A 24,511-nucleotide genomic window follows, 5' to 3' on the forward strand; every position below is an offset into this window, starting at 1 on the left:
TGTTTTCATTCGTGTGATTTATGTCGAATAATATTTTGAGGTAACTCGTCACTTAAGTGAAAAGTGTAGAGTACCAGTACACAAAAAAGTAATTAGAATTAGATATGAGGTTTTATATCAGCAAATCATGTGATCATCAATATAAGAAGTTGGAAATACTGAACATAGTCTCTTAGCATATTTATTTGCTGATGAAATTCATTGTCACCAATCAGCTGTTGGTGTGAAACATGCAATTATAAAACTTAATGACAATTCAGCCATTGAAAGCAAATGTCTGAAACACCTCAACAGTATTGTGGAATACTGATTCATGTTATTATTTCCTTAACAGGTGCTTCAGTGTCACAGAGGGGTTTTTGAATAGAAATAAGTAGTCAGTAGTTGTAGTAGTTGTTGTTGTTGTGGGCTTCAGTTCAAAAACTGGTTTGCTGCAGCTTTCCATGCTAGTCTGACCTGTTCAAGTCTCTTCATCCTTGTATAGCTACTGCAACCTACATGCTTTTGAATCTGCTTATGGTATTTAAGCCTTGATCACTCTTGACAATTTTTTACTCCCAGTACATCTTTCCATTATGAAACTGATGTTTCCTTAATAACTGAGGATGTATCCTGTCAACTGTTCCCTCCTTCTAGTCAAGTTGTGCCGTACATTTATTTTCCCCAATTCAGTTCATTACCTCCTCATTAGTTATTTGATTTAGCCAACTAATTTTTAACATTCTTATGTAGTACTACATTTCAAAATGTTCTCTTCTGATCTTGTCTGAGCTGCTTATCATCGACTTTTCACTTCTGTACAAGGCTGCACTCCATACAAATACCTTCAGAAAATTCTTCCTAACACCTAAATTTATATTTTACATGAAAAGTTTTTCTTCTTCAGGAACATGTTTTTTTAGCTATTGCTTCACTGAACTGAATATCGTCTTAATTTGTTCATGATTAGTTATTTTCTGCCCAAATAGCAAAACTCATTGACTACTTTTAGTCTCATTTGCTAATCTTATTTTATCTACATCACACAGTTTAATGCTACTTCATCCCATTGCCCATTACTTTTTACATCTTATAACCTGTTTTAAATACCAATTTTGCTTCCAAGCACTTTGGCATATCTGACATAATTACAATGTCATCTGCAAAATATAGTTTTAATTCTATTTCTTGAAATTTAATTCCCTTTCCAAATTTCTCAGAGAGAGGTTACATCTTCTGTCTAACTAATTCTCTTCTCAGCCACTGCTTCCCTTTCATACTATTTGTCCCTCAAACTGCAGTTTTGTTTTTGTAAAAGTTTTTTTCGAAGAGTGTATTCCAATCAACATTGCCAAAAACTCCCTCTAAATTTTCAAATGGTAGAAACATAGATTTGTGTTTTTTCATTCTACTTTCTAAGATAAGCTGTAGGGTCAGAATGGTCTCATATGTTTGTACATTTCTCCAGAACCCAAACCGACTTTTCCTGAGATCAGCTACTGTCAGTTTTTCCACTCTTCTGTATAAAACTGGCGTCAATATTTTACAGCCATGTCTTATTAAACTAATAGTTTACTAATTTTCCTGTCTATCAGCACCTTCCATTTTTTGGAATAGGATTACTATTTCATTTCTCTGATACGTATTGCTTCCAAGATAGAGTAGTTTCTTGTAGGTGGTTCTCCCAAGGACCTCAATAATTAATAGAGAATATGATATACTCTAATGGAATTGCTTTGGCATGTTTCTTTCAGAGCTCTGTCAAATTCTTCTTGCATTATCAGCCAGTTACAAACCTTTAAATGAAGAGCATGTAGCCATACAAATACATTTTATCAAAAGTTTATGTAACTTTTGTTCAATTGTATGCCCTGAATCTATGATATGTTATATGGCAATGTGGTCATGAATACAATATAAGGTACTTCTAACTAACTGTGTGAACAAGGGCTCTCTTTATTCATGAGGAAGGTAGCATTATGGCTCTTTAGAATGGAAAATTAGTATTTAAATGATCAAACAAGCATTTCCTTCTGTTTTTACATGATGCTGTATTATGTTCTGACTGAAATTGTTGTTTCATTGAGTTAAGTAGTAGGAACCAACCATTATACAATTATACCTCTTTCTTGAGCACCACCTGGTCACAGTGTTGTGTGGTTTATAGGTACAGGCAACACCTTGTGAAGTGTGTGTGCCTGGATGTTGGAAGCACTGCCACCCACTGTTGCAATTTATTAGTCACAAAGTAATTTTAATCAGATCATAGAGCGGTGCTGTTGTATTGCACTATTGTTTGCAGGAATCTTCCATGTTATCACCCATGTAGCCTAGTTTTCATCATGACTGGTAACTGTCACTCAACTTAGTCCTGACAGTATGCTGCTCCGAAAAGCAGAACTGAACCAGTCGCTGTGAAAAGGATTCCAAATTTAACATTTTCTCCTTCTTTGTTGGCTAGTTCTTATTACCTTATTTTCATAGCTGCAGTATTTTGTCCTGGACCACCTCTGCATCTGAGTGGTCAGTATGGCTGGCTACCATGTGGAGGACATGGGTTTGTTTCCCTAGACTGTCAGGGGTGTTTCCTTGGTGAGAGGACTGTAATGGGGTCCACTCAACCTGATGATGTTAGTTGAGGAGATACTTGACTGGGCAGTAGCAGTCGAAGTCACAAAAAGTGATAATGGCTGGGAGAGTCATGTGAAGACCCCATACCCTTCCATAATGCATCCAATGATGCCTTTGGATGACATAGCAGTCAGTCAGTACTGATAGGTCTGCATGGTCTGTGGACTGAGTTAATGCAGTATTTTGTCCCTCATTCAATTATGTAATTTTATTATTACTTATATTTAATCATGTACCAGTGTTTTACTAAGTTAGAGTTGAACAAAACCTGTTTCATCTAAACAATTTCAGTGGACTTGTTGCAGAATACAAACTTTCTGCTGGTCACCACATTTTTTCCCTAATCTGTCATCTCAACTCTAACCAAATCTAGTTTCACAGACCGGTGACCAAATAAGCAGGACAATCTACAAAGGAAAGTTATACATTTTTAAATAGTAGCTGTCCATTGTATCTGAAAAGGGAAATTCAGTTGCAGAGATTGTTCAAGCTTTCTCTGTAGCATACCAGATAATGTCTTCTCCGCAGCATGTAAGTAGCATACCAGATAATGTCTTCTCTACATGTTGCTTACTGAATATGACATTGATGTTTTTCAGTAGTATGTCTCAATACCAGTGCCCCAGGAAACATGAAGTGATCCTTAAATTTAATGTCATACTGTGTAGAGTATCATTTTTACAGTTAAAGAGAGGTAACAGTGACTTTGTGTACTGTGTGTTGCTCCTGTTCTTCTACACTAAGATGAATTACTGAAAGTGAATTGGATATTATTTTTAGGTGGAGTCAATGCCACTGGACAAAGAATATATTAAATTATTACATGAGATTTATTCAGTAAACATCCCAAACTATATGCAAAGAGGATACACAATTTTGACAGAAGGAGAAACAAAAAGGGAAACTGAGGTGAGTGAAGTAAAATATCATTTTAGTCACATGAAGCAAAGGAATGCATAGTAATACATGATGGTAAATATCTAAGGATGGTGCTATGATAAATGATTGGAGGTAGCATTGCTATATCATTTTATCCTTGTACCAATAGCTTTGTCTCTTTTTGTTACTAAGTGTCATTTTAAACAAGTGTGGTGGATCAGACAGACAGATGTGTCAGTTCAGTTCAAGTTTGAAGATAGGCAGAATATTTAATGGACTTTGACTTGTAACATTTATACCCAGAGTCATTTGTAGTAAAATCTCAAAACTATTCTGTGTGAAACTAAAATGAGTAAAATGTAAGGTGCTGGGAACACTCTTGGTATGCTTGAACATTTTATGCTCCTAGAAAACAGAGCTTTGTAAGTAGATGCTAAAAGAGATACCCAAATCTCTTGGTTTAACAGTGCTGACAACTCCATAATGCTGAAAACTCTAAGCTTTCCAAATTTTAGAACCAAAGTCACTTCAGTGGAAAAAATGCTGTGAGCAACAGTTGCACAATGGCCTTTGACAAAACACATGCAGTTATATGAGATTTTAAAACCAAAGCTAAAGCCACTGTAAAAAGAGTTGGTAACTTGTTTTATTTACAAGGAAATCTTCCAAAGATGAGTGTCATTGCTGAATAGATGTTGATACAAAGTTATATTGAAATTTAGCACTAGCATTCTCAGTTGGGCTACATATATTCACAAACCATGATACTTGTCTTAAAGGAAAGATCATATTCTTTCCTTCCACCAACCAATATACAATGTCAAACAAACTTCTGGAATTACGCCACTCTGACTTTTGTAGATCAACAAAGGAAACATCTCAAGGTCTTGCAAGGTTTTTGTGACTGCCACAGATGACCACTGCAGTTGGCATTAAGTGTATTTACTTAGTATGTAAGGCTGGGTAGCTGACAGGTTTACAGATTTCAGTAATCTGATAGAATATCAGACTGGTCACAAGATTAAATCCCATCCTCAGGATGTCCATTGGTTCCATACATTCCACAACAAACAGATTCACAGAAAAAAAGAACAATAATTGATGTTGACATGGATAAAGACTACTGCTATTATTTTATACTGAAGCCACTACACAGCGAACTATGTCCAGAAAGAAGTAGCTGAGAAGAACACTTGTCATGTCTCATTTTCAAGTGTTTTGTCAGTAGGTTGTCATGCTGGACAAATCAGTCAACAAAAGTAAATTTAGTTGTAATGGTAAACAAAGAACATCTGAAAGATATCCTGACTGTCATAAAGCCTGTTGAATGTGGATACCAAAAGATTGCTGGATACACATTTCAAGAGAAGTGAAGTCGCTTGATCATGACTTTCCTGTACCCAAGAAGACTTTTGTTGATTTCTATGTAGACAACACTAAGAAGAAGTGACCAAACTGAACTTTGAGGAAAGAGATTCCACAATTTGTCCAGATGTTAAATTTGAGCCACGAAAACTATTATGAACCATTCTGTGGCTTTGATGATGGGGTTCTACCTGCACCTGAAAATGTCAGCACCACAACAAAATGTGGGCCCAGGAGACTAAAGTTAGCATAGTCTGGCAGAAGAGAGCATCCACCCAGATGTATAGCAATCAATGCACACCAAGAACAAGTCTTTGACAACAATTTATTCTGTGATGAGGATGATAATTCTTTGAATGGTATATCTAACCAAAAGCCAGTCCCAACAGTCTTACCACTGATTGATAGAAAAGAAACTTTTATTCATGATATCAGCTTCATTGGAAGAGTGACAAAAGTGAACATAAGTGATGTAGTAAATGGGCCAGATCATCAAGAGTAGATTGAAGCCCTATAAATGGGAGCAGGTCATTAGCCAAAAGAGCAAGAATTGTTGAATGGGGTTCAACCAACATCTGACAACTGGCTTCATGGGAAAGTTTGCCCTAGTTTCAGGGATAATCATTGTCATTTAGACTACTCATGGCTCCATCAGTCAGACTTGACTTTCATATCTCACAGTTGGATATAATGATTTGTAATCTTATCCTCTCTCACACCACCTGTTGATTGTCACTCTTCAAAATATAATTTTTTAATAAGCTTCAAGAGGAGTAATATATGCAAATAAACTTTTAACTTATCTTCTTTTCTCATTGTTGGCTCTAGTTTGTCATGTCTGGGGGTTGATTATTGAGGCAAAAGTTTTTGACTTTGAAGGTTCCAAATGACATGATAATATCTAAGTAAGCCTACTCTGTAATTTATGTTTTAGTAGTGTTTTTTATATCACATTTTTCTATATCACACCGTCTTTACAACTGCCACTTCATTTTCAAAAATTACATTGTTATTCCCAAAAACCATGTCTGATCACCTCAAAGGCATGCCCACTACTTACACATTCTGTGATACTAACAATACTTGGAAGAGTTTACAAAACAAAGAGAGTTTACAATTGTTTTTTGACAAAAGAAGAATCTTCAACAAGTTAAAAGCATTATTTTGTAAATTAATCCAGAAATAAATTTAATAAATTTCATCAGAGTGTGCAATTAATAATAGGAATTTTAAGATGTGCCAAATATTTCATAATTTCTAATATTTTTAAAAGAAGAGGAACATTAACTGTACATACAGAGTTAATACATATCTATTGCAATAAAGTAATAAAATAATTTCTTTTTATAGATTTTAGCCTGATATATAATACATTGTACACAAAATCATATGAAATTCTTTCAGATAAACAGCTGAGATAATATTAACCTACACAAGATTCGAAAATATTTCTGCTCTCGATTACTTCCGTTGAATGAAGGTAATGTTAGAAGAGGGTGTCCCTTTGCAATATCCACTCACAAAATGTGGAAACAGTGTGTTTGCAATTTTTTGTGATAGACTGTACAAAGTGATTCCAAAAGATAGAATACAGATGTATAGAACTATCTGATACATAACATATTACAGAAAACATAAAAAATATCTACTATACAAGTCATAATCTATACATATATGAGAATATGGCATTCAGATTTTCAGATCTGTGGAGCATTCTGTCACAAGACAATTGATGAAAGTCAAAACTGCAACAGTGCAACACTAAACTATGGAAATAAATACAGAGACAAAGCAAATTACTGGAATTACAAATTGTAAGCTTACATACATAAAATTATGTCTTCAAAATATTCACAAGGGAAGAGAAAAAATTTGAGAGCCTGGATGTACGATGAGTGAGTCAACTCGAAACACTCACAACAACAGGTATAGGCCAGAAGAATATTCTCGAGCATGAGTACGAATATAATACCAAATCAATCAAAACCACACCAAGTACAAACCAGCAAAAAATGATTTGATACCAGAAAATGAATAAAGTTCATAAGCATATCAATAAGTTCAATGATGTATAAAGAGTAATTGTAAGAAGCATCTAGCTTTAATCAATAGTCGTATGCTCTCCTTGAGTTCACATACACTGTTGTGATGACCAGAGGTACCCAGAACTGAGTTAAGCATGAGTTTGTGCACAACTCAAATTCCAATCAGATACAATAATGCAGTGCTCAGGATAAATACAGGTAAACAGAGTCATAAACTGTTTTGAATGATGACGTAATCAGTAGCTTGTGAATCATAATCCATGTATGAAAGCATACATGTATACATCTTGTTATATTGTCTATACTAGTATAAGAAATTATTCAGGCAGTGAAGGGAGACGAAAATTTAATAGTCATGGGTGACTGGAATTCGTCAGTAGGGAAAAGGAGAGAAGGAAACATAGTGGGTGAATATGGATTGGGGCTAAGAAATGAAAGAGGAAAACATCTGGTAGAATTTTGCATAGAGCATAACTTAATCTTAGCTAACACTTGGTTCAAGAATCATAAAAGAAGGTTGTACACATGGAAGAATCCTGGAGATACTAAAAGGTATCAGATAGATTATATAATGGTAAGACAGAGATTTAGGAATCAGGTTTTAAATTGTAGGGCATTTCCAGGGGCAGATGTGGACTCTGACAATAATCTATTGGTTATGAACTGTAGATTAAAACTGAAGAAACTGCAAAAAGGTGGGACTTTAAGGACATGGGATCTGGATAAGCTGAAAGAACCAGAGGTTGTACAAAGTTTCAAGGAGAGCATAAGGGAACAATTGACAGGAATGGGGGAAAGAAACACAGTAGAAGAAGAATGGGTACCTCTGAGGGATGAAGTAGTGAAGGAAGCAGAGGATAAAGTAGGTAAAAAGACGAGGGCTGCTAGAAATCCTTGGGTAACAGAAGAAATATTGTATTTAATTGATGTAAGGAGAAAATATAAAAATGCAGTAAATGAAGCAGGCATAAAGGAATACAAACGTCTCAAAAATGAGATCGACAGGAAGTGCAAAATGGCTAAGCAGGGATGGCTAGAGGACAAATGTAAGGATGTAGAAGCTTATCTCTCTAGGCGTAAGATACATACTGACTACAGGAAAATTAAAAAGACATTTGGAGAGAAGAGAACCACTTGTATGAATATCAAGAGCTCAGATGGCAACCCAGTTCTAAGCAAAGAAGGGAAGGCAGAAAGGTGGAAGGAGTATATAGAGGGTTTATACAAGGGCAATGTACTTGAGGACAATATTATGGAAATGGAAGAGGATGTAGATGAAGATGAAATGGGAGATAAGATACTGCGTAAAGAGTTTGACAGAGCACTGAAAGACCTGAGTCGAAACAAGGCTCCGGGAGTAGACAACACTCCATTAGAACTACTGACAGCCTTGGGAGAGCCAGTCATGACAAAACTCTACCAGCTGGTGAGCAAGAGGTATGAGACAGGCAAAATACCCTCAGACTTCAAGAAGAATATAATAATTCCAATCCCAAAGAAAGCAGGTGCTGACAGATGTGAAAATTACCAAACTATCAGTTTAATAAGTCACAGCTGCAAAATACTAACGCGAATTCTTTACAGACGAATTGAAAAACTGGTAGAAGCGGACTGCGGGGAGGATCAGTTTGGATTCTGTAGAAATGTTGGAACACGTGAAGCAATACTGACCTTACGACTTATCTTAGAAGAAAGATTAAGAAAAGGCAAACCTACGTTTCTAGCATTTGTAGACTTGGAGAAAGCTTTTGACAATGTTGACTGGAATACTCTCTTTCAAATTCTGAAGGTGGCAGGTGTAAAATACAGGGAAAGGCTATTTACAATTTGTACAGAAACCAGATGGCAATCATAAGAGTCGAGGGGTATGTAAGGGAAGCAGTTGTTGGGAGAGGAGTGAGACAGGGTTGTAGCCTCTCCCTGATGTTATTCAATCTGTATATTGAGCAAGCAGTAAAGGAAACAAAAGAAAAATTCAGAGTAGGTATTAAAATTCATGGACAAGAAGTAAAAACTTTGTGGTTTGCCGATGGCATTGTAATTCTGTCAGAGACAGCAAAGGACCTGGAAGAGCAGTTGAACGGAATGGACATTGTCTTGAAAGGAGGATATAAGATGAACATCAACAAAAGCAAAACGAGGATAATGGAATGTAGTCAAATTAAATTGGGTGATGCTGAGGGAATTAGATTAGGAAATGAGACACTTAAAGTAGTAAAGGAGTTCTGCTATTTAGGAAGTAAAATAACTGATGATGGTCAAAGTAGAGAGGATATGAAATGTAAAGTGACAATGGCAAGGAAAGCGTTTCTGAAGAAGAGATTTACGTATCAGGAAGTTGTTTCTAAAAGTATTTGTATGTATGGAAGTGAAACATGGACGATAACTAGTTTGGACAAGAAAAGAATACAAGCTTTCGAAATGTGGTGCTACAGAAGAATGCTGAAGATAAGGTGGATAGGTCACGTAACTAATGAGGAGGTATTGAATAGGATTGGGGAGAAGGGAAGTTTGTGGCACAACTTGACTAGAAGAAGGGATTGGTTGGTAGGACATGTTTTGAGGCATCAAGGGATCACAAATTTAGCATTGGAAGGCAGCGTGGAGGGTAAAAATCGTAGAGGGAGACCATAGATGAATACACTAAGCAGATTAAGAAGGATGTAGGTTGCAGTAGGTACTGGGAGATGAAGAAGGTTGCACAGGACAGAGTAGCATGGAGAACTGCATCAAACCAGTCTCAGGACTGAAGACCAAAACAACAACAATAGTAAATGTCCTCCACACTATTTGCTAATTGTCCAAACAAACTAACCTATATACATAAGAGCCCAGAAGATTCATTTACAATTGATAAAAAAAATACATACTAATTTCAAGTTACGTAATGTACTGGGTAGTCAAGCCCTCTACTTGAAAGAACATATGTTTATGTGAAATAACACGGTCTTTGGCAGTCTTGACAAACAATTTACAAATCTCAGTCCCCACACTGATGTCGTTAACAGATCCTTGATACCTTACCCAACACCTATGATCTCTTGTAATTTAACTGGTCCAGCAGGGTACAGCCATACAGCAATGTGGGGTGTGGATCAGCCTACATCTTTCAGTTTCCTCCATAGAGTTCTCGACACAGGCTCTAAGAGATAGGTAACTTTCTGTCTAGCATTCACATAAAATCCTGAAACATAGTTTTGTGTACTAAATGTGCTGTCCAGTACCTTCTTCACATAACACAGCATATGCTCTCCCTATTTATATTCCAAAAGCAATTATGTAGAATTTACGTCAGATAAGATTAAAAAGTGCTCACATATGAAACTTTAATAAACAGTGTTAAATGCAGTGAAAAAATGAACTAACAAGGTGATATACACAGATATACTAAAATACTATTTCTAATTTTTACAGTACAAATTATGAACATTTCAAAACTACAAAAGGATCTACTCATTTAGTCTCAAAGTATATATGTATCAAATTCTAAAGCACAAATCTATAACAAAATATAATTATATAGTATATCATAGATTTTAACTCAGACAATACATATGATAGAACTGTAGAAATAACTTCATCTTACATACTAAATTCATAGCAATGGAAAAAGAACAAATTAAAAAATTAGATGCTTATGGATCATGTCAATTAACTTTCAATTCAATGACATTGCATAATCAAAAAAACTCCTTAGATTTAGTATACACAAGCCTGTATGCATTATGATGTGGATTTTCAAGAATTTTGAATGGTCCAATATAAATATCGAAAAATTTCTTTATCTCAGATGTCAACACTTTAGATTTCTCTTTGGCTTTCATCAACACAAATCTCCTACCACAAACTTAGAAAATTTACCTTTACCATCATGTGTCTGCTTTCTTGTATCCCCCTGATTTTTCATCATCTTCCTAACATACTCTTCTTTCTCTTATGGGACAGAAATTTACATGGTGGAAACTCAACATTCTCATAAATAAGGTTACCTGGTATGTGATTAAACATTATTTCAAATGGTGATAAACTTGTTGAAGAATATTGAAAGCTGTTTATAATATCGCAGGCCACTATGGCCGAGCGGTTCTAGGCGCTTCAGTCCGGAAGCGCACTGCTGCTATGGTCGCAGGTTCAAATCCTGCCCCAGGCATGGATGTGTGTGATGGCCTTAGGTTAGTTAGGTTTCAGTAGTTCTAAGTCTAGGGGACTGATGACCTCAGATGTTAAGTCCCACAGCACTTAGAGCCATTTGAACAATTTTTTGTTCATAATATCCTCAAAATCACTGACATAATCTATCCAGCTGGTATGATTCTTACTACAATATGTTCTATAATATATCTTACTGCAAGGTTACTCAAAGGACGGTACTTTGAGGTTAGAATATACCTTATTTTTGTGCGATCAACAAAATCTTTCCAAGCTTGTGATGTAAACTGAAAACTATTATCAGATAAAATAGTTTTAGGAATATCCACCTGATATGTGTTTTCAAACTTAGAGATGATTTGCCTACTGGTAGCTTTCTTAAGTGTAAATAGTTTTATGAACTTCAAAAATACATCAACCACCACAAAAACATAACAGAATCTATTCTTAGATTTAGGCAAAGGTCCATAAACATCCACAGACATGAGATCTAGGTTACTATCAGGCAGTATGTTCTACATTTGGCTTCTACTTGTTTGATTACTTGTTGTCGTTGTGGTCTTCAGTCGAGAGACTGGTTTGATGCAGCTCTCCATGCTACTCTACCCTGTACAAGCTTCTTCGTCTCTCAGTACTTACTGCAACCTACATCCTTCTGAATCTGTTTAGTGTATTCATCTCTTGGTCTCCCTCTATGATTTTTACCCTCCACACTGCCCTCCAATACTAAATTGGTGATCCCTTGATGCCGCAGAATATGCCCTACCAACCTATCCCTGCTTCTAGTCAAGTTGTGCCACAAATTTCTCTTCTCTCCAATTCTATTCAATACCTCATCATTAGTTATGTGATCTATCCATCTAATCTTCAGCATTCTTTTGCAGCACTGCATTTTGAAAGCTTCAATTCTCTTCTTGTCCAAACTATTTATCGTCCATGTTTCACTTCCATACATGGCTACACTCCATACAAATACTTTCAGAAACCACTTCCTGACACTTAAATCTATACTCGATAATTCCTCTTCTTCAGAAACGTTTTCCTTGCCATTGCCAGTCTAGATTTTATAGATTTTATATCGCCTCTACTTCGAACATCATCAGTTATTTTGCTCCCCAAATAGCAAAACTGATTTACTACTTTAAGCATTTTTCCCGAGGACATGCAGCTTTACTGTATGATTAAATGATGATGGCATCCTCTTGGGTAAAATATTCCGGAGGTAAAATAGTCCCCCATTCGGATCTCCGGGCGGGGACTACTCAGGAGGATGTCGTTATCAGGAGAAAGAAAACTGGCATTCTACGGATCGGAGCGTGGAATGTCAGATCCCTTAATCGGGCAGGTAGGTTAGAAAATTTAAAAAGGGAAATGGATAGGTTAAAGTTAGATATAGTGGGAATTAGTGAGGTTCGGTGGCAGGAGGAACAAGACTTCTGGTCAGGTGACTACAGGGTTATAAACACAAAATCAAATAGGGGTAATGCAGGAGTAGGTTTAATAATGAATAGGAAAATAGGAATGCGGGTAAGCTACTACAAACAGCATAGTGAACGCATTATTGTGGCCAAGATAGATACGAAGCCCACACCTACTACAGTAGTACAAGTTTATATGCCAACTAGCTCTGCAGATGATGAAGAAATTGAAGAAATGTACGATGAAATAAAAGAAATTATTCAAATAGTGAAGGGAGACGAAAATTTAATAGTAATGGGTGACTGGAATTCGAGTGTAGGAAAAGGGAGAGAAGGAAACATAGTAGGTGAATATGGATTGGGGCTAAGAATTGAAAGAGGAAGCCGCCTAGTAGAATTTTGCACAGAGCACAACTTAATCATAGCTAACACTTGGTTTAAGAATCATGAAAGAAGGTTGTATACGTGGAAGAACCCTGGAGATACTAAAAGGTATCAGATAGATTATATAATGGTAAGACAGAGATTTAGGAACCAGGTTTTAAGTTGTAAGACATTTCCAGGGGCAGATGTGGACTCTGACCACAATCTATTGGTTATGACCTGTAGATTAAAACTGAAGAAACTGCAAAAATGTGAGAAATTAAGGAGATGGGACCTGGATAAACTGAAAGAACCAGAGGTTGTACAGAGTTTCAGGGAGAACATAAGGGAACAATTGACAGGAATAGGGGAAAGAAATACAGTAGAAGAAGAATGGGTAGCTCTGAGGGATGTAGTAGTGAAGGCAGCAGAGGATAAAGTAGGTACAAAGACGAGGGCTGCTAGAAATCCTTGGGTAACAGAAGAAATATTGAATTTAATTGATGAAAGGAGAAAATATAAAAATGCAGTAAATGAAGCAGGCAAAAAGGAATACAGACGTCTCAAAAATGAGATCGACAGGAAGTGCAAAATGGCTAAACAGGGATGGCTAGAGGACAAATGTAAGGATGTAGAAGCTTATCTCACTAGGGGTAAGATAGATACTGCCTACAGGAAAATTAAAGAGACCTTTGGAGAGAAGAGAACCACGTGTATGAATATCAAGAGCTCAGATGGCAGCCCAGTTCTAAGCAAAGAAGGGAAGGCAGAAAGGTGGAAGGAGTATATAGAAGGCTTATACAAGGGCGATGTACTTGAGGACAATATTATGGAAATAGAAGAGGATGTAGATGAAGACGAAATGGGAGATACGATACTGCGTGAAGAGTTTGACAGAGCACTGAAAGACCTGATTCGAAACAAGGCCCCCGGAGTAGACAACATTCCATTAGAACTACTGACGGCCTTGGGAGAGCCAGTCATGACAAAACTCTACCAGCTGGTGAGCAAGATGTATGAGACAGGCGAAATACCCTCAGACTTCAAGAAGAATATAATAATTCCAATCCCAAAGAAAGCAGGTGCTGACAGATGTGAAAATTACCGAACTATCAGTTTAATAAGCCACGGCTGCAAAATACTAACGTGAATTCTTTACAGACAAATGGAAAAACTGGTAGATGCAGACCTCGGGGAGGATCAGTTTGGATTCCGTCGAAATGTTGGAACACGTGAGGCAATACTGACCTTACGACTTATCTTAGAAGAAAGATTAAGAAAAGGCAAACCTACGTTTCTAGCATTTGTAGACTTAGAGAAAGCTTTTGACAATGTTGACTGGAATACTCTTTTTCAAATTCTAAAGGTGGCAGGGGTAAAATACAGGGAGCGAAAGGCTATTTATAATTTGTACAGAAACCAGATGGCAGTAATAAGAGTCGAGGGGCATGAAAGGGAAGCAGTGGTTGGGAAAGGAGTGAGACAGGGTTGTAGCCTCTCCCCGATGTTATTCAATCTGTGTATTGAGCAAGCAGTAAAGGAAACAAAAGAAAAATTCGGAGTAGGTATTAAAATTCATGGAGAGAAGTCTTCCGAAGTAAGAGTGATTTCAGGTGTGCCGCAGGGGAGTGTCATAGGACCGTTGCTATTCACAATATACATAAATGACCTGGTGGATGACATCGGAAGTTCACTGAGGCTTTTTGCAGATGATGCTGTGGTGTATCGAGAGGTTGCAACAATGGAAAATTGTACTGAAATGCAGGAGGATCTGCAGCGAATTGACGCATGGTGCACGGAATGGCAATTGAATCTCAATGTAGCGAAGTGTAATGTGATGCGAATACATAGAAAGATAGGTCCCTTATCATTTAGCTACAAAATAGCAGGTCAGCAACTGGAAGCAGTTAATTCCATAAATTATCTGGGAGTACGCATTAGGAGTGATTTAAAATGGAATGATCATATAAAGTTGATCGTCGGTAAAGCAGATGCCAGACTGAGATTCATTGGAAGAATCCTAAGGAAATGCAATCCGACAACAAAGGAAGTAGGTTACAGTACGCTTGTTCGCCCAATGCTTGAATACTGCTCAGCAGTGTGGGATCCGCACCAGGTAGGGTTGATAGAAGAGATAGAGAAGATCCAACGGAGAGCAGCGCGCTTCGTTACAGGATCATTTAGTAATTGCGAAAGCGTTACGGAGATGATAGATAAACTCCAGTGGAAGACTCTGCAGGAGAGACGCTCAGTAGCTCGGTACGGGCTTTTGTTGAAGTTTCGAGAACATACCTTCACCGAAGAGTCAAGCAGTATATTGCTCCCTCCTACATATATCTCGCGAAGAGACCATGAGGATAAAATCAGAGAGATTAGAGCCCACACAGAGGCATACCGACAGTCCTTCTTTCCACGTACAATACGAGACTGGAATAGAAGGGAGAACCGATAGAGGTACTCAGGGTACCCTCCGCCACACACCGTCAGGTGGCTTGCGGAGTACGGATGTAGATGTAGATGTAGAGACAAAGTAAAAACTTTGAGGTTCGCCGATGACATTGTAATTCTGTCAGAGACGGCAAAGGACTTGCAAGAGCAGTTGAATGGAATGGACAGTGTCTTGAAAGGAGGATATAAGATGAACATTAACAAAAGTAAAACAAGGATAATGGAATGTAGTCAAATTAAATTGGGTGATGCTAAGGGAATTAGATTAGGAAATGAGACACTTAAAGTAGTAAAGGAGTTTTGCTATTTAGGAAGTAAAATAACTGATGATGGTCGAAGTAGAGAGGATATAAAATGTAGACTGGCAATGGCAAGGAAAGCGTTTCTGAAGAAGAGAAATTTGTTAACATCGAATATAGATTTATGTATCAGGAAGTCGTTTCTGAAAGTATTTGTTTGGAGTGTAGCCATGTATGGAAGTGAAACATGGACGATAACTAGTTTGGACAAGAAGAGAATAGAAGCTTTCGAAATGTGGTGCTACAGAAGAATACTGAAGATAAGGTGGATAGAGCACGTAACTAATGAGGAGGTATTGAATAGGATTGGGGAGAAGAGAAGTTTGTGGCACAACTTGACTAGAAGAAGGGATCGGTTGGTAGGACATGTTTTGAGGCATCAAGGGATCACAAATTTAGCATTGGAGGGCAGCGTGGAGGGTAAAAATCTTAGAGGGAGACCGAGAGATGAGTACACTAAGCAGATTCAGAAGGATGTAGGTTGCAGTAGGTACTGGGAGATGAAGCAGCTTGCACAGGATAGAGTAGCATGGAGAGCTGCATCAAACCAGTCCCAGGACTGAAGACAACAACAACAACCACTTTAAACATCTCGTTTCCTAATCTAATTCCCGCAACATCACTCGATTTAATTCGACTACATTCCATTATCCTCGTTTTGCTTTTTTTTATGTTCATCTTATATCCTCCTTTCAAGACACTGTCCATTCCGTTCAGCTGCTCTTCCAGGTCCTTTGCTGTCTCTGACAGAATAACAATGTCATCTGCAAACCTCAAAGTTTTTATTTCTTCTCCATGGATTTTAATTCCTTCTCCAAATGTTTCCTTTACTTCTTGCTCAATATACAGATTGAATAACATCAGGGATAGGCTACAACCCTGTCTCACTCCCTTCCCAACCACTGCTTCCCTTTCATGCCCCTCGACTCTTATAACGGCCATCTGGTTTCTGTACAAATTGTAAATAGCCTTTCGCTCCCTGTATTTTACCCCCTGCCACTTTCAGAATTTGAAAGAGAGTATTTGATTACTTATCTTCACTCTTTGACATCTGTCACAGCTGGCAATCTTATTCTTTACTCTCCTTCCTATATTGTAAAAATAGATGTTTTCTGAATCTTTTGTGTGCATTTGGTTGATTCACAATGACCAAAACTCTCATGTGTATAAGCAATTAAAGTATCAATACATTGTTCTGGCCAACATCCTCTGAGTCAGTCTTATGTCTCCTGAATAAAATACCCTTGTATACCTTATAATATTGTTCCGTCTTTTCTTCTCCTTTCTTACCCAACATGGTCTTGATCTTTCCAGTTTGGTTCATGATTTTGATACCTGCAGATGTCTTTGCAAATTTTCAAGATCTCTTTTTCCTCTCTCACACCTCTAAAGTCCATAATTTTAAACTCTTTCTCTCCTTCTCCAAAGTTGTTAGATGATTCGCTCCCTAAAGGTAGCCTAGACAAAGCATGAGCCACTACATTGTCTATGCCCTTAATGTATCTGATTTCATAACTGAACTGCTGTAAAAACAAGGCCCAACAAGTAATTCTGTTATGGTACAGCTTACACACCTGCATAAAGCATAATACTTTGTGATCAGTATAGATAATGACTTTGTGACCTAGTAAATAATTTTTAAACTTGATGAATGCGCAATATACAGTCAAAAGTTCTTTCTCAGTTATGTAGTATGTCTTTTCATGTTTCTGCAGTACTCTACTAGCAAATGCAAGAAATCTGTGTTCAATAACACATCAATGTCACCCTCCTGAAATAAATGAGCACCCACACCAACATCACTACTGTCTGCCATAATACAAAAAAGAAGAGACAAATCTACTCTGAACGATATTTAACTGTGGCTCAACTCTCCTTTGATCTCATCGAAAGCATCGTGACCCTCATGATTCCAATCACAAATGGTATTCTTCTTCAAAAGTTCACACAAGAATGGAGCATTCAAAGCCTGGCTGCTACAAAATTTTCTATAAAATCCAGTTAACCCAAAAAATTATATAAGCTGGTTTTTGTTGTGAGGAGTAGGAAAATTAGCAAAAACATCAAGTTTCTCTTATCAGCTGTAATTCATTTCTGAGATGTAACTTGTCCTAAAAATTTAACTTCTTCCACACCAAATTTACACTTACCTATTTTCAAAGTCATAGCTCCTGTTTCTAATTTTGAAAACACATCTCTTAACAGACCCAAATGTTGTTCCCAAGTCTTTTCTGTGATCAGAATGTCATCAATATACTTAATTAATTTGGAACTCACTTCGCTTCGCAAGACAGAATCCAGAGCTCTAATGAATTCAGCTACAGATACATTTAGCCAAATGGCAATACACAGTATTGAAAATACTTACCTCCATACAAAAATACTGTATACTTTCTAGAATTAATTTCAAGTGGAATCTGGTGAAATCCAGAAGTCAAATCCAAACATCTCATGTATTTTACATAATCACATTTGTGTAACAACTCATTTATGTTCTCAGGATGGTCATTCTCTCTGATAAGAAATTTATTAAGATGTCTAGAGCTCAAAACAATTCTCACTCCACTATTTATCTTACTTACCACAATGAAGGGATTATTGTGAGCACTTCTACTTCTCTCAATTACACCTCATGTTTCCATTTTCTGAATTTTTGTCTCTACGTCTTTCCTTTTCTGAAAATGGTACATTATATGGCTTGGGAAAGAAAGACTGATGATCTCCAAGATAAAGCATGCACTGATAGCCTTTCGCTTTCCCTGGCTTTTCACTAAACCAATTTCTAAATTCCAATAACAAATTCCTAAGTTGTTCCTTTTATAGGTCATTAAGAGTCATAGCTTACCGTACTTTAGGATCTAATACACTTCAAAATCTTGATCCTCAGTCTCATCAAAATCTGTATTGTCTTCAAACACCTGATATTCACCTTGGTTCAAAATGCTTTGCAAATAGTTTGTGACAGTTTAAAATACAGAAATTAGTTTTCATGTAACTATTACTTTTAGGTTCCAAGATAAACAATTGTCTAGCATTCCATGTAAAGTAATGCTGAACTTTCACTATCCGATCCATACCAAGAATTATATTTTCTTCCAGACTAGGGATCACTAAGCATCCATGTTCAAAGGTTTTGTCCTCTATACTAAATGTTAAAAGTATCTGAGATTTTACCAATTTACTTTGCCTACCTGTAGCTCCTCTTATCTTTACACCAACAACAGGCATTTCCACAAAATTCTTACTATACTTAATCTGCCCCCCTCCCCCCCATGAACAGTGGACCTTGTTGTTGGTGGGGAGGCTTGCGTGCCTCAGCGATACAGATAGCCATACCGTTGGTGCAACCACAATGGAGGGGTATCTGTTGCGAGGCCAGACAAATGTGTGGTTCCCAAAGAGGGGCAGCAGCCTTTTCAGCAGTTGCAGGGGCAACACTATGGATGATTGACTGATATGGCCTTGTAACACTAACCAAAGTGGCCTTGCTGTGCTGATACTGCGAATGGCTGAAAGCAAAACTACAGCCCTAATTTTTCCCGAGTGAATGCAGCTTTATTGTATGGTTAAATGATAATGGGGTAAAATATTCCGGAGGCAAAATAGTCCTCATTTGGATCTCTGAGTGGGGACTATTCAGGAGGATGTTGTTATCAGGAGAAAATAAATTGGCATTCTATGGACTGGAGGGTGGAATGTCACATCGCTTAATCGGGCAGGTAGGTTAGAAAATTCAAAAAGGGAAATGCATAGTTTAAAGTTAGATATAGTGGGAATTAGTGAAATTTGGTGGCAGGAGGAACAAGACTTATGGTCAGGTGAATACAGTGTTATAAACACAAACTCAAATAGGGGTAATGCAGGAGTAGGTTTAATTATGAATAATAAAAAAAATAGGAGTGTGGTGCTACAAACAGCATAGTGAACACATTGACCAAGATAGACACGAAGGCCACGCCTACCACAGTAGCACAAGTTTGTATGCCAACTAGTTTTGCAGATGATAAAGAGATTGATGAAATGTATGATGTGAAAAAAGAAATTATTCAGATAGTGACGGGAGATGAAAATTTAGTAGTCATGGGTGACTGGAATTCTAGAGTAGGAAAAGGGAGAGAAGGAAACATAGTAGGTGAATATGGATTGGGGGTAAGGAACGGAAGAGGAAGCCGCCTGTTAGAATTTTGCACAGAGCATAACTAGCTCATAGCTAAGACTTGGTTAATGAATTTGGAAAGAGGGTTGTATACATGGAAGAGACCTGGGGATACTGGAAGGTTACAGATATGTTATATAATGGTAAAATAGAGATTTAGGAATCAGGTTTTAAATTGTAAGACTTTTTCAGGGGCAGATGTGGACTCTGACAACATGAACCAGAGGTTGTAGAGAGTTTCAGGGAGAGCATTAGGGAATGATTGACAGGAATGAGGGAAAGAAATACAGTAGAAGAAGAATGGGTAGCTTTGAAGGACGAAATAGTGAAGGCAGCAGAGGATCAAGTAGGTAAAAATTTGAGGGCTAGTAGAAATCCTAGGGTAACAGAAGATATATTGAATTTAATTGATAAAAGAAAAAAATATAAAAATACAGTAAACAAAGCAGGCAAAAAGGAATACAATTGTCTCAAAAATGAGATCAAGAGGAAATGCAAAATGGCTGGGCAGGGATGGCTAGAGGACAAATGTAAGGATGTAGAGGCATGTCTCACTAGGGGGTAAGATAGATACTGCCTACAGGAAAATTAAAGAGACTTTTGGAGAAAAGAGAACCACTTGTATGAATATCGAGATCTCAGATGGAAACCCAGTTCTAAGCAAGGAAGAGAAACCAGAAAGGTGGAAGCAGTATATAGAGGGTCTATACATGGGTGATGTACTTGAGGACAATATTATGTAAATGGAAAAGAATGTAGATGGAAATGAAATGGGAGATGTGCTACTGTATGAAGTCTTTGACAGAGCACTGAAAGACCAAAGTTGAAACAAGGCCCAGGGAGTAGACAACATACCATTAGAAATACTGGCAGCCTTGGCAGCATTGTGAGAACCAGCCCTGACAAACTCTACCATCTGGTGAGCAAGATGTATGAGACAGGCAAAATATCTGTAGACTTCAAGAAGAATATAATAATTCCAATCCCAAGGAAAGCAGGTATTGACAGGTGTGAAAATTACCAAACTATCAGTTTAATAAGCCACAGCTTCAAACTACTAATGTGAATTCCTTAGACGAATGGAAAAACTGGTAGAAGCTGACCTCGGGGAAGATCAGTTTGGATTCCATAGAAATATTGGAACACGTGAGTCAGTACTGACCCTACGACTTATTTTAGAAGATAGATTAAGGAAAGGCAAACCTACATTTATAGCATATGTAGACTTAGAGAAAGCCTTTGATAATGTTGACTGGAATATTCTGTTTCAAGGTGGCAGGGGTAAAATACAGGGAGTGAAAGGCTATTTACAATTTGTACAGAAACCAGATGGCAGTTATAAGTGTCGAGGGGCATGAAAGGGAAGCAGTGGTTCGGAAAGGAGGAGACAGGCTTGTATTCTATCTCCGCTGTTATTCAATATGTATATTGAGCAAGCAGTAAAGTAAACAAAAGAAAAGTTCAGAGTAGTACTCAATATCCATGGAGAAGAAATAAAAACTTTGAGGTTTGCCGATTACAGTGTAATTCTGTCAGAGACGGTAAAGGACCTGGAAGAGCAGTTGAATGGAATGGACAGTCTTGAAAGGAGGATATAAGATGAACATCAAAAGAAGCAAAACAAGGATAATGGAATGTAGTCAAATTTATTTGGGTGATGTTAAGGGAATTAATTAGGAAATGAGACACTTAAAGTAGTGAATGAGTTTGCTATTTGGGGAGCAAAATAACTGCTGATGGTCGAAGTAGAGAGGATATAAAATGTAGACTGGCAGTGGCAAGGTAAGTGTTTCTGAAGAAGAGAATTTTTTAACACTGAGTATAGATTTAAGAGTGAGGAAGTCGTTTCTGAATGTATTTCTATGGAGTGTAGCCATGTAAGGAAGTGAAACATGGAAGATAAATAGTTTATTTGAATTCCTGCTTCAGTATTTTCTAGTCTTACATGGTTAATATGAAGAAAAAGCTAAAGGTATTAATAAATATGCAATTAAGGAAGGAATACAATGTTTTAGTTTGTTCAAAGCTAATTTAGAGGTCCCCCAGGAACTTAAATGGTAATTATTAGAAGTAAGACAATGATCTCCTCATGTAAGAATAAATTTAACAAAGAAATATTTCACATATATTATGGAATAATATTGTTGCATGACTCATGTACTTGATTGACACATGGCCCATAAGGATATGGTAAGAGAGACTGGAGCATTCTTGGAGAACATCATTATTTCTCTGTCTTTGCACAAATAGATCTGGAAAGTGAGTTTGCAGTGACTGAAAGAAGTGCTCTTGATCTAGCCGTGTGCAATGGCTTCTGGAGAACATGTACAATGTAAACATAGATCGGGAGGAAGAGGGAGGCAGATTCAGAAGGAGTATAGCAAACAGAGAGAGAGAGAGAGAGAGAGAGAGAGAGAGAGAGAGAGAATAAGTGACAAATTGTAATTGATATTCTTGAGAAGTCTCTCTCTGAAAACAAGAATCAAACGGAGGTAATACACATGAATGCTGAAAGGGCAGCTGAAAGTTAATGTTCCTGTTTATCTTCATGTGCAAACTTTGTATCCAGTTTAGTTTCCTCCTGGTTTCACTTCAAGATAACCTGTTAACTGTAGAGTATTTTTATTGTTATCGTTACCAAGGCAAGACTCATGACCTGTTCTCACAACTTCAGATTTAGTAGTACCTCTGTTCTATATACCAGGCAAAGCTCCAATCAGCCATAGCTATTGAGGTTGTGAGGACTTGGCACAACTTTACACCTGCACGTGCTGACTCGTGTAAAGGAACAAAGAAAGTTGTGGAAACCACAGGCTAAAGCACTGAAACAACAGTGGCAGAAAGTGCCAGAGATGGATGCAGACCAGTGAGTGCTGATGTCGATTGGTAAAGTAACCAAAGACTAGAATCAAAATTGACCAAAGAACCAAAATGCAGAATCCAAAGTCGTTGTGAACTAAATCCACAGCACCAGAGAGAATTCTTTAAGTGTAGTCCAAGAGAGTAATATAAAGTTGTGGTACTGAAACTATAAAGGCACATGATTGATGGCTTCATGCACTGACAGCAAGTGATGGCTTGATGATCTGCATGAGTCCTTAGAGGTGCATGCCAGAGAATGCGTACAGCTAATGTCTGCTTGCCAGAGTGCGTGCCCAGTTTACTTAGAGCCGGCACCTCACATGAATGTGATACAAAGGCACTGACTTGCATACTGTTAATATCTCTGCCCCAAATCGTTATCACCTTTGTAAGACACAGAAGAGTGGTAATGTGTTGATAATTCATTTGGTAAGGATATCACTTGCAAAAGGCAAGGTTCCCTCAAGTCCCATTTCAGCACACAGTTTTAATCTGTTAGAAAATTTCTTTATTGTTACGTCTCTTGTGCCTGAAAAATTCCCCATTTCATGCACTACATTCTTGTACTCTCTTCTACTTGACCATGGAATCCTCTCCATCTTTCCACACAACTAATTAATTGTTCCTTAGAAGTACTGCAACTCATTTTCTTTGACATATCTTCCTGTCTGATGAGCTTTGTATCAGAAGTACATGCTTCAGGTGCATTTGTTTCAGCCATCAGTTGGATCCCTAGTTTCATACATGTATGAATAATTTGAGATGCTATTGAAAGCACAAGTAGCTCTGCTCATGTGTAGTGAATAAGCAACTTTAACTTGTGAACCTATGGAATTGTAGGCAGAATATATTAATAGCAAGTAGTTGCTCCTTGTAACCTTATTGCCCATGGACCCAACACCTGAACAAAGGAAAACAATTAACTTCACCCCAGGATAAGGCCTGGAACACAGTACGTATTTATCAGCGAAGTCTACTTTGCTTTACTAATCTGATGTCTGTAAAGACTGGAAGCAGTATGACAGTTCTCTAAGTAATGGATATTTCAATATTCACCATTCTATAAATTGATTTTACTGCTGTAAATCATTCAGAAAATATCAAATTTAATTATTCTGATAATGGTTTAATAACTTACACAAGATTTCAATACCTTGCAGAAAATCTGTTGTATGTCTCTAAGGGCAGTAAGATCAAACTTTTTATGACCAATGAAACTATTGTGATGTGTTATCAGTGTCTTTTGCATCATTAGCCAACTATGCAAAGAGCTGAATATCCCCATGTGCAAATATATCTATAGAACAGAGTATCTACTTGCTTTACTTTCTCTATACCTCTGTGAAGAATTCCTCTTTCAGGGGTGAGACCAGCAGTTTGGATCTTTTAGGGCAAGAAAAAATTGCAGTAGTAGTTTGTTTGTTTTGTATATGCAAATCTTGATGCCTTTTATTTCATTAAAAAATCCTCTTCATCCATGACCAAAATGTGCTTAGTTTATTACTTCAGTTTTTCTTATTGCAGAAAATTCTAGAATGTCTTGTTATACTGCAAAGAAATATTAATACTCTTAGATTTATCAGCAACTGCTATTCAAACAAGAATGACTTTGTCTGGCTTATATTTGCAATTTGTTGAATATGTTGTTGAAATACCTGTATTTGTCACTCATCTCTTCTTTCAGTTCTGTACAACAGCAAATCGTCCTGTCTGGTTCATATTCTCTGGAATGGGCAGCCAGTGGGCACAGATGGGTTCACAACTGATGAAGTTGCCAATATTTGCAGAATCAATCAGGAAGTGTCATGCAACACTAGAGCCACTGGGTATTGATTTAATCAATATAATAACAACAGCAGATGAATCAGTATTTGACAATATTGTCAACTGCTTTGTTGGGATTGCTGCAATCCAGGT

At 37.3% G+C, this 24,511-nt stretch overlaps 1 protein-coding gene across 1 annotated transcript in view; it reads left to right on the forward strand.

Annotated features, from left to right (window-relative positions):
• Window positions 1-24,511, forward strand: part of LOC126272096 (fatty acid synthase-like) — a 332,645-nt gene that overhangs the window by 89,581 nt on the left and 218,553 nt on the right. The window contains exons 9-10 of the mRNA XM_049974674.1: window positions 3,391-3,519; window positions 24,279-24,509. Of these exons, the coding sequence (XP_049830631.1) occupies window positions 3,391-3,519; window positions 24,279-24,509 (360 nt within the window). The remainder of the gene's footprint in view (window positions 1-3,390; window positions 3,520-24,278; window positions 24,510-24,511) is intronic.

The sequence above is a fragment of the Schistocerca gregaria genome, chromosome 5, assembly GCF_023897955.1.
Source record: "Schistocerca gregaria isolate iqSchGreg1 chromosome 5, iqSchGreg1.2, whole genome shotgun sequence".
Lineage (NCBI taxonomy): Eukaryota > Metazoa > Arthropoda > Insecta > Orthoptera > Acrididae > Schistocerca > Schistocerca gregaria.